This window comes from Amblyomma mixtum, chromosome 8 (assembly GCF_055824585.1).
Source record: "Amblyomma mixtum isolate Tamu chromosome 8, ASM5582458v1, whole genome shotgun sequence".
NCBI classification, from domain to species: domain Eukaryota; kingdom Metazoa; phylum Arthropoda; class Arachnida; order Ixodida; family Ixodidae; genus Amblyomma; species Amblyomma mixtum.
The window spans coordinates 105553569-105567281 of NC_143019.1; the positions used below are offsets into that span (position 1 = coordinate 105553569).

Consider the following 13713-nt stretch of genomic DNA (forward strand, 5'->3'; position numbering starts at 1 on the left):
ATACTGCGTGGTAGGGGCTTCTGATATATGTGATCCTGAGTGCGCTGATAAATCATGCAAGGTGGAGGACTTGTTGGGGTGGGAATTGGTGTATTAAGACGTACCTGTCGCCGTAGCCATTGTCCGGCTTCCGTGTGCGTTGAGCTTCTATTAATTCGATCACTATTGTGGGTACCAGTGGCCAGGAGACGTTTCGCGCTAACCGGGCCGTGGAAGACGTAGCGTGGAGGTGACAGCCGTGCGTATTAGAATGTCTGCCTGTTGTCTCTGCCGCTGAGTGAGTATGTGGTATGGAAGGTGGTATGGAATGCGGCTTATGATTAGTGCATTTGTCAGATTGGTGGTCTCGCGTTCAGACAGCCCATGATTGCGTGCTGCCACCCGCCTGATAAGTGCAGCGACCTGTTTGGTCTGTCTTTGCAAGAGCTGCAGGCTGCGGTTGCATCGAGTGTGTTGTTAATGAGAAGACCGAGAATCTTCACCTGAGGCACAATGGGCACTCGATTCCCGTACATGTGCAGTTCAATCGGGGGTTCACTGGCAAGGGGTCTAAGCTGCAGGAGTTCCGATTTATTTGTAGAGCAATGGAGGCCTTTGTTTGCTATATGAGTGGTGGTGATGTCTATGGCAGATTGCAGGATATCCTGGGCTGTTCCAAGGGATGCTCCCGTTGTCCAGAGGGTTGTATCATCTGCGTATATGGCTGTGTGGAGCCCTGGGATTGCAGCAAGGGCCTTTTCCGGTGGCGCTGGGGCAATGATGAAAAGTAAAGGTGATAGAACCACCCCTTGCGGGGTACCCCGGTTAGGCAGGGGGAAGGCTGCGATGCAATATCCCCAAGGTGGAGTTCTGCCGTGCGTCCCTGAAGGAAGGCCCGAATATATTGCCATATGCGGGTGCCGAATCCCGTGGTGGCTAATGTTGTGAGGATATGGTCATGGCTTATTGTGTCCAAAAGCCTTATGAATATCCCGGCCCAGTATGGCTCGCGTAGCAGCTGTACGGCGCTTAGTGCAAAAGAGGGTCTCTTTAAGTGCGAGAAGTACGTCTTGCGCCGAGATGTTTGGCCGGAAGCCAAATTGAACGTTGGAGAGAAAGCCTGTTGTTTCTAGGAACGGTTGCAGGTGATTGAGAATGACGTGCTCGAAGAGCTTGCCGACACAGCTCATTAAGGAGATAGGGCGCAAATTGTGAAGAGTGAGGGGTTTGCCCGGTTTGGTTATAAATCGCATGCTGGCATGGGTCCAGGATGTTGGGAGCGTCCCATATTGCCAGTGGTTATTAAAGAGCTCCGTGAGTTCCTGGAGGGAGGCTTCGTCCAGATTGAGTAGTGCCTTGTACGTTATGCCATCCGGCCCCGGCGCCGTAGAGCGGCGAATATTAAAGAATGCTCGGCGGACTTCATTTAAGGTGATGTCGGCATCAAGGTCTGGGTTAGGAGGAGGTAGATTGGGTGGATCTGCTGACTGAAGAGATTTGGGTATATAAGTGTCACGTAGTTGGCCAATTACGTCAGTGGCCTTTTGGAGCTCTAGCTGTATTGGACGTTGTGTGTTTACTTGTGTCTGAGATTTAGTTGTTGTTGGATCCAAGAGAGCGCATACGTGCGTAGAGTGCTTGATGTACCCTTGAGGTCATTACAAAAGGTTGCCCAGTTTGCGCGGGCTAGCGTGTTCGCGTATTCTTCTGCCTCGCGAGTGACAGCGGCTATGCGGAGTCTCAATTTACGATTTTGTCGCTGGTGCCGCCAGCACTTGAAAAGTCCCTGTCGGGCCTCCCATAGATGAGCCATATGTGGATCAACCTGCGGTGCCGTAGGGGTATTTTTAATGCGTTTCCTGTTCGTCTGGATATCCTCCACGAGACGATCTGTCCAGTCGGTGACAGTACGGGGTTCGGTAGAATTAGCTGCCAAGTATGAGCGCAATTTATCCCAGTCAGTGAGCAGCTGCGAAGGAGGGTTGAAAATCTTGGAGGAGAGGAGGAGGATAAACTTTATTTTCGTCGACAAATGTATCTGACGGTGTGGGGTTACAGCCCCATTAACTGGCCATGAGCCCGTGGCGTTCGGCGACTTCTAGGGCTCTTGTCACAACCCGGATCTGTGTGTCCGAGTCGGAACTGAGCAATGCGGCCTCCCACTGTTCTGGATTCGAGAGCTGCAAGCCTCGAGGGGGGAGTCCCGAGGGCAAGCCCAGAGTATGTGGGATAGAGTGGCATGTTGGCAACATAGTTGACAGGAAGGGGAGTTATTAAATGTATCTTGAATCTTGGAATACTTGTGTTCGAAAGCGATCGGGGATGACAAATTCGGCGGCCTGGAGATGCAAGACAGTCTTTGTTAGGAGAGCGTATTTAGAAAGCCTGCCGTGTGCGAGCATTGCTCGGAAATCAAGGTTTACAGATTTGTGTAGTCAGAGGAAAGAAGACTTGCTTTCCTATTCGGGCTTTATTTGCTAAATCTAATGCGCATTTTTACTGATATAAACCTCAATTTCCTAATGCAGGTGCGCCTGCTTTAGGAAGAAATAGTCACTACGCGCTTGGTGATACTTTGTTGAACATTATCCTCCGCTCAATTTTGCTTTCCTTCTTCGCTTTTAGTGCACGTTAAGGAACCCCTGGTGGTCGAAATTTGCACTTGCTGATATTTTGTTCAGCTTACTCATTATGGGTGGAATATTGATTGAGGCGAAATTGTAGAGGCTCGTGTACTGTGCGGCGTCAGTGCACGTTAAAGAACCCCAGGTGGTTGAAATTTACGGAGCCATTCACTACGGCGTCCCTCATAGCCTTAGTCGCTTTGGGACGCTAAACCCCACAAAACGTCAGCTTCTGCTTCAAGGAAGTTTTCCCCGAACTTGTCTGGGTGTATTTGTGACAGCCGCGCTAACGTAATTCTACGTTGCTGTCTATCAAAGTACGCTTATTTTGTGTACGGCAGTCATATACAAGAATACTGGATATTAATGCTTCTGAGGAAAATAATGTCAAGGTGTTCATGCCAGCTTTCTCTGGACTTCCTCTGTTAGGCAGAGATCATTGCATTTGTTTGAAGAGCGCTTGAAATAATTGTTGTTTATGACCTTGCCGCGGTAGAGAGAGAGAGAGAGAAAACTTTATTTACAGAGGAATTCGGGGCACGCCCCAGGGTCCCCGCACGACCCCACTGCACTCAAGTGTTTATGTTCCGAAGGTCCATAACACTGGCAGCACGGCCGGTGGCGATGGTCTGCACGGCCGGGTCCTCCGAGCGCAGCAGGGTCTCCCAGTCCTCCCAGGTCTTGAGGTTCTCTAGGTCCCGCGGGGAGGGTCCGCCGGGCAGAGGGAAATGATGTGGAGGGAAGAGGCGACGGGTTCTGGGCATAGAGTGCATACCGGAGTGGGGAAGGAGGGATGATAATGGGCTAGGGTAAGGGGCGAAGGGAGTGTGTGTGTCTGTAGTCTGCGCCAGAGTGTTGCGTGTTTGTTATCTAGGGAGGGGTGGGGCGGGGGGTAGAGCTGGCGTAAGGCTCTGTGCGCCTGGGTCAGCTCACTGAATGAGTGCATGCGCTCCTTCGTGAATCCCCGATCAGAGGCCACCTGAGCCCGGTTTAAAGAACCTCGGGCTAAAAGGTTGGCGGCCTCGTTTCCGGGATTCCCGGAGTGCGCGGGCACCCATATCAGCTCCACTTGGCGGGGCGGGGGGGCATCGGGCGAGTCCAGTATGCCAAAAGCAGGGACATGGACTCGGCCTCGAGCAAAATTTAGAATCGCAGTTTTAGAATCGCTTAAAATGTACCAGGCTTCCGTGCGGGTTATAGCAAGGGCAATGGCGGCTTCCTCCGCAGCCTCTGGGGACGTGTCTGGAGGGAGAGGTAGTGTGAGGAGGGCGGATAAAGAGGAGTCCACCACAGCTGCTGTCGCTTCATCACCCGTGCAGGCAGCGTCCACCCACACGGCGTCCGGCTGGGGGCCGTACGCTCGATGAAGTGCCTTCGCACGGGCTCTGCGGCGCTGCTCATTGTGGGACGGGTGCATATTCCTCGGGAGCGGCCTGATGAGGAGCTCTCGGTGAAGGGATCGTGGGATGGCGAGGAAGGTTGGGTCGTTGGCCGGTATTTTGATTCCGAGGGTGTCCAGGATATACCGACCTGTGGAGGTTTGTGTGAGCCTGATGTATTGGGCCTGTCGGTGCGCCTCCACCAGTTCCCCGATCGTATTGTGGAGGCCCAGGCCCAGTAATCTGTCTGTGGGTGTGTTGAGGGGAAGGTGAAGTGCTACCTTGAATGCCTTGCGAATCAAAGCATCCAAAGCGTTTATGTCATGTTTGGATAGGTGTAAGTATGGGGTAGTGTACAGCACACGGCTGAGGACAAAGGCATGAATGAGGCGACATAGGTCGCGCTCCTTCATGCCTCCATGACGTCCCCAAACCCTGCGGATGAGGTGCGATATCGCGCCTACAACCGGCTTGAGTTTCTTGAGGGTGGTGGTGTTTTTGCCATCGTTCTGGATGTGCAGGCCCAATACACGGAGGGTTCCAACCTCAGGTACCGGGTCACCATTCAGTTCAATGGCAATGGGGGAGCGGGGGCAGCGGTGGTTCTTAGGCCGGATGAGGAAGAGTTCGGACTTCTCTAGGGAGCAAGACAGTCCGATGGTCCGTGCGTAATTTTGGGTGAGGGTGGCTGCTTCCTGTAAGGTGTTCTCTATGTCTCCGTCACTGCCGTGAGTGGTCCACAGGGTGATATCGTCGGCATAAAGAGTGTGCTTCAGGTGGGGAATAGTGGCCAATTTTCGGGCGAGGGGGATGAGGGTAATGTTAAAGAGAAAGGGGGAAAGGACGGACCCTTGAGGGGTGCCGATACTCTGAAGAGTGTAGGAGGGGGAAGACAGAGGGCCGAAGTGTATCTCAGCTGTGCGGTCAGTGAGGAATGCTTGAATGTAGGCATACGTGCGCACACCCACATTCAAGGCGGATAGAGCAGTCATGATCGCCTGATGTTCAATGCGATCAAAAGCTTTGGAGAGATCCAAAGCTATGACTGCCTTGGTGTGACCCGGAAGAAGCGGGTCGAAAATGTCGTGTGAGAGTTGCAGCATAGCGTCCTGTGCGGATAGGTGGGGGCGAAACCCTACCACGCTATGCGGGTAAAGATTGTTGTCCGCCATGTGACTTGTGAGTCTCGCTAACACAACATGCTCTAGGAGGTTCCCAAGGCACGACGTTAGCGAAATAGGGCGAAGGTTTTGAAGTATAAGTGGTTTGTTGGGTTTAGGTATGAATATTACCTTCGCGTGGCGCCAGGACTGCGGGAGGTTACCCTCCCTCCAGCACTGGTTGAAGTATTTCGTAATGTGGGTGATCGATTGGTCATCCAGATTACGGAGCATGGAGTTTGTGATTTGGTCTGCACCAGGTGCGGAGTTGGCGCGGAGAGTCAGGAGGGCCGCTCTGACTTCCGTCTCCGTGATGTCGGTGTCGAGTGTTGGATTTGCTTGTCCTGTGTAGTGCGGTAGAGGTATGGGGCCGCCTGGAGATGTGTACATTGTTTGAAGTGTGTCTAGAAGGGTGTCGGGGTCGTCAATGTGTTCATGTGTGAGGCGTGTCACGTGGTGCTGTGTTGCTGATTTGGTGCGCGTGGGGTCAATGAGGTGTCGGAGGAGTTGCCATGCGCGTTTGCTGGACAGGTTTCCGGCGATGCCGTCACATATCTGTCCCCAGTTGGATCGGCAGAGCTCCTCAGAGTGCTGTTGGATTTGTGTCTGCAGCGCGGCCAGCCGCTTCTTAAGCGTTCTGTTGTGTTTGTTGCCTTTCCAGCGTTCTAGGATGCTGTGATAAGCCTCCCAGAGGTGGGCTAGGTGTGTGTCAAGGGTAGGTGTTTCGGTTGTAGTTTCAATGTCTCGCGTGTTGTGGTGAACGTCATGCTTGAGTGACTGCACCCATTCGTCGATGTCTGCGATGGGAGTGTCTGGGAGGGCGGTGCGTACAGCGCGAAAGGCATCCCAGTTAATGAGTTTGTGTGTTGTATTTGCGTGACGGGGTGCTTTGTACAGGACAGTGATTTGTATAATGTAATGATCACTGCCCAGTGTATGTTGTGTTCTGTTCCAGGTAACGCCCCGGATACAGCGGCTCAGCGTCAGGTCCGGACTGGTGTCCATGCTGACACTGTTGCCGATCCTCGTAGGCGTCTGAAACGTGTTGTGCACAGTGAGTTGGAGGTTCTGCAGGAGCAGCCAGAGCCTGCGACCTCGATGTGTCGTGGTTGTGTATCCCCAGTCAGTATGCTGACTGTTGAAGTCCCCGCCGATGAGTAGGGGATGTTTCCCTGCTAGATGATGTAGGTCTGGCAGAAGTGATTCTAGCGAGGCCATCGGCTGGGACGGGGGGTGGTATATGTTTGCTATAAATATGGAAGGAAGTGAATGTGTGTGATGTATAAGTTCAGTGATCACGCAGGGCGTCTCAGACGTGATGTGATGAATTTTGTAGGTGAGGCTGCGGTGGACAAGTGTGGACGCCCTGGGTGTGTTAGTGGTATCTGAATGTGTAGATGTGTAGGAGGGGAGGGTTGCCCGGTGTGCAGTCTCCTGTAGAAGTAGTATGTGGGGCGTGGGTGTGATGGTGGGAAGGAGAAGTTGCAGAGGCGCGCGCTTTGCCCGGAAGCCGCGGCAGTTCCAAGTTAAAATGGGTAGATAATTAGTGTTCCCCCCCGCCATATTGGATGGTAGGGGGATTGAGGATGGAAGTAAGACGGGTATCAATTGGTATGTGTGGCTCAGGATAGGTGGTTTGTGCTTGCGGAGGAAGGATGGGGGGAGTGGAGGGGGTTTGAAGTTGGGTGAAGCGATGGTTAAGATTATGTTCCAAGAGTTCCATGATCTTGGTAAGCATAGCGTCCATGCGCTGCTCAAGTTTTTCGGTGAGGGTGGCGGCAAGGTGATTGAATCTGGCCGAGGCGTGCGTCTAGCTCTTTTAGTTTGTGGTCAAATTTGGCTTCGAGTGCTGCTAATTTAGCGTCTATTTCTGAGGGTACGGGAGGGGGTGTGGCGTCTGTGGTGCGTTGTTTCTTTGCGGGAGGGGTGCTCGATGTGTCTGTGGATGATGGGGTCGAGTTAATGACAGCGGGTGCGGGTTTAGGGGGCATGAAGGGGGCGGGGGTGCTTAGGAGGGAGGAAAGGCGGCTTACCTCTTCACGCAAGGCCTTGAGCTCCTGGTCTCTCGGATCTGCCTGGGAGGACTGGGGTGGTGGGGGATGACGGGTAGCCTTGCCAGAAACGCGGTCTGCCCAGGTGAGACGCGTGGCGTTCTTGCTGCCATTCTGCCGGCTTGTAGAAGGCGACCGGGAAGTCGTCGAGCTGCGTCTGCTGGCTGTGCCTGGTTGATCGCAGCGGGAAAGCCGAGATGTATCCGGAGGATAGAGAGCGTTCTTCGGAGACGCTAGTTTGCGGCCCCGTCCCTTGCAGTTCCCGGTGCCGGTCATATGAGGGCCACCGCAGAGAATGCAGCTGGGGGTGCATGAGGGCACATTTTCCTTTGGGTGGGACTGCCTGCAGCGGGGGCACTTATGAGACCTTGGATGGACGCACACATCCGCCCGGTGACCTGGGACGCGGCAGTTCGTGCAGGCGTCTATATGCCCTCGGTACGGTGTGCATCTGTGGAGGCCTCCTCCATAAAGAACTGCGCGTGGGACAGGTCCAGCCCGGAAAGTTATTAAGATGGAACGCGTGGAGCCCATTCGGCGGGCGTCCACGATTAGGGCGTCTGGATTGCCGGTGAGCAGGTCTTGCAGGAGCTCTGACGGGGTCTCATTCCAATAAGCATTGGAGATGACTCCGCGTACTGCTTCGTCCGGCGGGGCTATGTAAGGTGCTACGGCGAATTCCTTGCCTTGGTGTGTGATGGTGTTCACCCGAACCAGAGCGAGCGCGTCATCCTTTAGGGGCGTGCTTACGGTGCAGGTGTTGTTGACCGGGTGTACCCTGATTTGGGTACGCGCTGGCTCCTTAAGCTGGGACGCCGCTTGGAGGATGGCCTCTCGTAGTTGTCGGGGTGGAAGCAGGTCCAGCTGCAGCCCGCCTCGTGATCTAAAAACGATCTTGTAATCTGCAGCAGGAAGCGGTGGCTGCTGCCGCGAACGCTGCGCAGCTGTGCGCGTTGCTTGCAGGTGCGCTGACTTTTCAAGGCATGGAGACTTGGGGGTACCGGTAGCAGAGGTTGCGCCCTCCTGGCGTCGGGTTGTTGAAAGGACGTCCTTGGAGCGGGCAGGCACACTAAGAATGTGCGTCCAGTCCCTTGGGTCGTAGTCGTTGGGGTTAAGAACCTCTCCCTGCACCTGCACCTCCATGATGGCGTTGGTGGCGGAAGCGTCCGTCGGAGTAGGCCTAGCTCCCAGCGGAGCGAGGCCTAGCTTAGGGGGAGAGGTCACAGAGAAGAAAGGGCCGTGGGTGCCCGAAAAATGGCGTAGGCGGGCCAAAAATTGATGGCGTGCAGCGCTCACATTCGCAGATCCGTGGGTGGTGAAATTTTGGCTGATGATGCTGGCGATTGGCGAATTCCGCTGTCTTTGTGCGGAACCGATGTGGGGTGCGTCTGTACTACACGGCCCCCTAGCGGCCAATCCCTGCCGCGGTATTTTCTTCCTGATTTTTCTATGTGCAATTCTGTTTTGTTCCATGTGCAATTCTATGTGCAATTCTATGTGCAATTCTATGTGCAACCTTCCTCCCTTCCTTTACGGCGCGGTTCAAGTGTCCGCCCAGCTATTTGAGACAGATACTGCTCCATTTCCTTCCCCCCCCCCCGCCCAAAAAAAAATTAACAATTGACCATTTCCTTTCCTCAAAAAGCGTTGCGTTCAAAGGGCAAATCATCGCGCCGAACGGGTGGTGGCGTTCCGTGGACTGCCTAGCAGCGCTACAACACGCTGTCGCGTTCCACTCCTAAAGGCGAAGCTGAAGCGTCATTAATTAGCAGCTAATTAGTAGTCAGTCATTGATCAGTAATTAGTCACTAATCAGTAATTCGTCATTACTTCGTCATCAATGATGTGTGATGTAATACAGTGGTGACGTCACCGGTGTCACATAGGCAAAGTGGTGTGGAAAAATTCAGGGTGCACTTTGACTGTCTAAAGTGGGTAGAGGCGGAAGCGTTTTCCGCACCACCTTCGCTGTTTCTGTGGCACTGGTGGCGTCACATATATTTGAGTACTAATTACTAAGTGCAGCCGCCGCGGTGGCTCAGTGGCTATGGTGCTCGGCTGCTGACCCGAAAGACGCGGGTTCGATCCCGGCCGCGGCGGTTGAATTTCTTTGGAGGAGAAATTCGAGGCCCGTGTACTGTGCGATGTCAGTGCACGTTAAAGAACCCCAGGTGGTCGAAATTTCCGGAGCCCTCCACTACGGCGTCTCTCATAGCCTCAGTCGCTTTGGGACGTGAAACCCCATAAACCAAACCAAACCAAACTAATTACTAAGTGATGGCAAATCACTAATTCATTGTTAATTGCTGATTAATGCCTGAATGCTAATTAACTGCTAATTAATGACGCTTATGCTTCGCCTTTAGGAGTGGAACGCGACAGCGCGTTGTAGCACTGCCAGGGAGTCCACGGAACGCCACCACCCGTTCGGCGCGATGCCTTGCCCTTTGAACGCAACGCTTTTTGAGGAAAGGAAATGGCGCAGTAATTCTCTGTCATCTCGGTGGACACCTGAACCGCACCGTAGAGGAAGGGAGGTGGCAGTGAAAGAAGATAGATAAAGAGGAGCCGTAATGAAGAAAATGAAAATTGTATTTGAGGAAAGGAAATTACGCAGTAACTGTCTCACATATCTCGGTGGACACCCGTCAAAATTCAGGGGGGCACTTTTTTGACCTAAAGTGTGGTCACTGATGTGTGGTTAAGATGTTAAGCTTCGCCCCTAAGAGTGGAACGCGACAGCGTCTTGCAACGCTGCCAAGGAGTCCATAGAACGCCATCGCCCATTCGGTTCTATGCCTCGCTCGTCGGTAAATTGGTTTTTGAGGAAAGAAAATGTATCTGTCTCTCATTTGTCGGTGGACACCTAAACCTCGCCGGAAGGGAATGGAGGAGGATGAGAGTGAGTAGAAGACACCGTATTCACTAGACGCGCCTTTGTTCATTCCAAACCATCGAGCTGGCATGGCGGAGTGGATAGCGCGTGCTCGTCTCTCACGCCGAAGACCGCGGTTCGATTCCTGAGCTCTACCAATTTCTTAATCGCTTTTATTTATTTATATGGCCAGACTAGTAAAGCTAATTAGGCTAATTGGGTAATTGAGCAATTAACTAAGCTCAGTCCCACTTACTTGGTTACTAGCCAAAGTGCAATTGGCCTCGTTTGAAATTCGCGCACTTTGACGTCACGACCGTTTCCACCAATTGAAAAGCGTGACATTTTCTGTCGACAACTGCTGCTTACAACGATGAGACATTAAAGGCTTCCGCCTTAATACGCTTTCGCCTCTACGCACTTTAGTTTCGAATGCGCTGCACATACATTCTTGTCAGGCCTGCGTCTCGTCGTGTCTGCGTACGCTTCGTGTTATGCCCGTAAACATTTCATGCTTACTCTACACTCGGTTACGGGAGAGGCAGAGAGCTACAGGTGAGATTAGCTTATGTTTTGTTTTGTTTTCTAACCTTAACCATAGAGTGAGGTATGCAAGTCGTGAGGCATCACACGCGAGCGTGGAGTGTAGCCTGGGCCGCAAGGATGCAGATGAGCAGTGGAAATTAAAATTAAAACATGGCCGGGGCACTCACGCGTTCTTCTGTCACATGGGGCTGCTACGCGAATGTGAGAAAGCAACTGGTTGGAGTAGCAGTGCGTCAAGTTTGTACGGCTGTTGCACCCCCCCCCCCCCCTATGTGCATGTTTAGAAACTTGCAGAGGCACCCGGCGAACGCGGCAGCCGCATGACAAGTTTTTCATACGACAGGACGTCCGGTAGTGAGTACACTAGATCAGTAAAAACCGTGCAGACTAATCCAAGCTACGACCCGAAAATCATTTATTTATTAATGCTTTTTGGATTCCTCGCTCACGGCCAAATCCGACGACGACACCTATTTTCTGCGACACGGGGCCATTAACGCTATCGCATTAATATCCTGCTTTCCTGCTAATATCCTGCTAATATCCGCCAATTCGAGCTTTCCAGTCTAACGTTAACTATTAACGATGTGACACGTGCTCGAAAGCGATCGGGGATGGCAAATCCGATCGCCTGGAGATGCGAGACAGTCTTTGTTACGAGAGCGCATTTAGAAAGCCTGCCGTGTGTGAGCATTGCTCAAAAATCAGAATGTACAGATTTGAGCAATCCGAGGAAAGAAGAGTTGCTTTGTTTTTCAGGCTTTATTTGCTGCATGCAATGCGCATATTTACTGATACAAACCTACATTTGCTAATGCAGGTGCGCCTGTTTTAGGAAGCAATAATTTCTGCGCGCTTGGTAGATATTTTGATGAACATTATCCACCGTTATATGTTGTTTTCTCCGGTTTTGTTTTTGTAGAGGGACGGATGTCGCTTTTTGATCGATAGTCCAAATAAACTTCCCTTAAGTGTGTGAAGCAGCAGTGTGAAGTTCGTTCCTTCATTGCTAACTGATCGAAGAAGCAGTAGGAGTGTCAAATCTCAGCCAGCGTCCGTTCCGGCGGACGCGGTTCGATGTGTATTAAGTGTAGAGAGAGAGAACTTTATTACAACAGGAATTCGGGGCACGCCCCAGGGTCCCCGCACGACCCCACTCCACTCAAGTGTTTATGTTCCTAAGGTCCATAACACTGGCAGCCCGGCCGGTGGCGATGGTCTGCACGGCCGGGTCCTCCGAGCGCATCAGGGTCTCCCAGTCCTCCCAGGTCTTGAGGTTCTCTGGGTCCCGCGGGGGAGGGTCCGCCGGGCAGAGGGAAAGGATGTGGATGGAAGAAGCGAAGGTGTCTGGGCATAGGGATGATAGTGGGCTAGGGATGATAGTGGGCTAGGGTAAGGGGCGAGGGGAGAGTAGGTAGGTAGGTAGTAGGTTTATTTGGCCATATTATATACAATATGCCCTCGAGGTGAGGCTAAAGGAGGTAGACCAAGCATGCCTCCTGACAAGGCCTACACCCCGATCACACATCATGGAAACGGGGGCCGAATGGACAAGAGATAAAAAACCAATGAGCAAACATGATCACAATAGAAAATAGTTAATGATAGACAATAATAAATATCAATTAACAATAAACAAAACATTTCATAATATGCACATTTAAAAAAAAAAGCAGAACACAACCACACACTAAAAAAAAAACAACTAAGTATACAGAATTAGCTGAAATTTAACCGGGCGAGAAAAGAATCGTCAGTTTTTTCTTGAATACAGACACACTATAACTTTCTAAAGCAATCTGAATAAGAGACTGGTAGGTATTACACAATGTTATAATTTGATAATCGGTTGTTTGTTTGCCATAATTTGTTCTGGGTCTTGCAGTAGATAGGGCAACGGAACGTAGACCATACGCAACGTTTCTTGAATTATAAGTGTTAGAAAAAGAGCTAAAGTCATGCTTGACTTTATAAAAAATATGGAGAGCCAAACTGAAATTGTATGAATGAAAGAAATTGCGAACATGAAATGTTTCGAAAAGATTTGTTTCAACAGATGAACTTGAACTTAATAAACGTAGAGCTCTTTTCTGGAGAGAAAGCAATTTGTATGAATCAGTTTTGTTGCATGTACCCCACACTAGGTTGCAATACACCAGGTGAGAATGAACAAGGGCAAAATATAGCTGTTTTTTAACTTGTAGTGGGAGGAGATGTCTAACACGATAAATAACATAAATAGATCTGGCCATTTGTAGTCTAATGTAGTTTATATGATCAGTCCAACCCAAATCGCTACGAAAAAACACACCAAGGAACCGGCAACTATGAACTTGCTCGATGTTAAAGTCATTAAAAAATAGTTTGATGTGATGATCTAATGGTTTGTTTTTTGGATGGAAGAGCATAAACTTTGTTTTGTTTACGTTTAATTGAAGTTGATTAACATAGAGCCAAACCGCTAACTCCTCAAGCCAGGCATTACATTGGTGTTCAATTACTTGGAGACTGGAGCCGGAAAAAAAGACATTAGTATCGTCGGCATACATCATGATATTAGGAGTTAATGGAATGTTTACAATGTCATTAATATAGAGAATAAATAAAAGTGGTCCCAAAATTGAACCCTGAGGGACACCGAATTTTATCATACCAAAACTGGATTTTACATCATGAATCTGAGTGTACTGTATCCGTGCAGTTAGATAACTTTCCAAAAGTGAATTTGCCACTCCACGGATCCCGTAAGTCTTTAATTTATGGAGCAGTATTGTATGTTGCACAGAATCGAAAGCTTTGCGCAGATCAAGAAAAATTCCAACTGAAAAAAGCTTAGTTTCTAAATTGTTAATTATACAGTTCTTAATATCTAACAGAGCAGATTCTGTTGATTTACCGGCCTGAAAGCCATACTGTTGGGGGCAGATAAGATGTTTAGCTTGTAAGAAATTGTTTAGTCGCCTATAGAGTACACGCTCAGCTAACTTCGAAAACAAAGGCAATACCGAAATAGGACGGTAATTATTTGGGTCATTTTTGTTGCCTCCTTTGAATAAAACGGTAACTCGTGCGACTTTTAATTTGCTAGGGAATACACCA

At 50.7% G+C, this 13713-nt stretch overlaps 1 protein-coding gene across 2 annotated transcripts; it reads right to left on the reverse strand.

Moving 5' to 3' along the window:
• Positions 1-3102: 3102 nt before the first annotated feature.
• On the reverse strand, positions 3103-8577 carry LOC149333785 (uncharacterized). Of its 2 annotated transcripts, none has more exons than XM_089558774.1 (2): positions 7176-8577; positions 3103-3359 (listed from the first exon to the last, which is right to left on the reverse strand). In XM_089558774.1, the coding sequence occupies exons 1-2, from the start codon at positions 8334-8336 to the stop codon at positions 3120-3122; spliced, it is 1401 nt and encodes a 466-aa protein (XP_089414900.1). In that variant the 5' UTR covers positions 8337-8577; the 3' UTR covers positions 3103-3119. The 2 variants fall into 2 exon arrangements, with proteins under 2 accessions (XP_089414900.1, XP_089414901.1); XM_089558775.1 differs by lacking the exon at positions 3103-3359 and adding an exon at positions 6888-7081.
• Between the last annotated feature and the right edge of the window lie 5136 nt (positions 8578-13713).

Excerpts from the sequence above, each read along its gene's own strand:
- LOC149333785 (XM_089558774.1), bottom strand. The coding sequence starts at position 8,336 with ATGGAGGTGCAGGTGCAGGGAGAGGTTCTTAACCCCAACGACTACGAC. Across the intron at positions 3,360-7,175 it reads TCAAGGCCTTGCGTGAAGAG|AACCCGTCGCCTCTTCCCTC; the intron begins GTAAGCCGCCTT and ends CTCTATGCCCAG.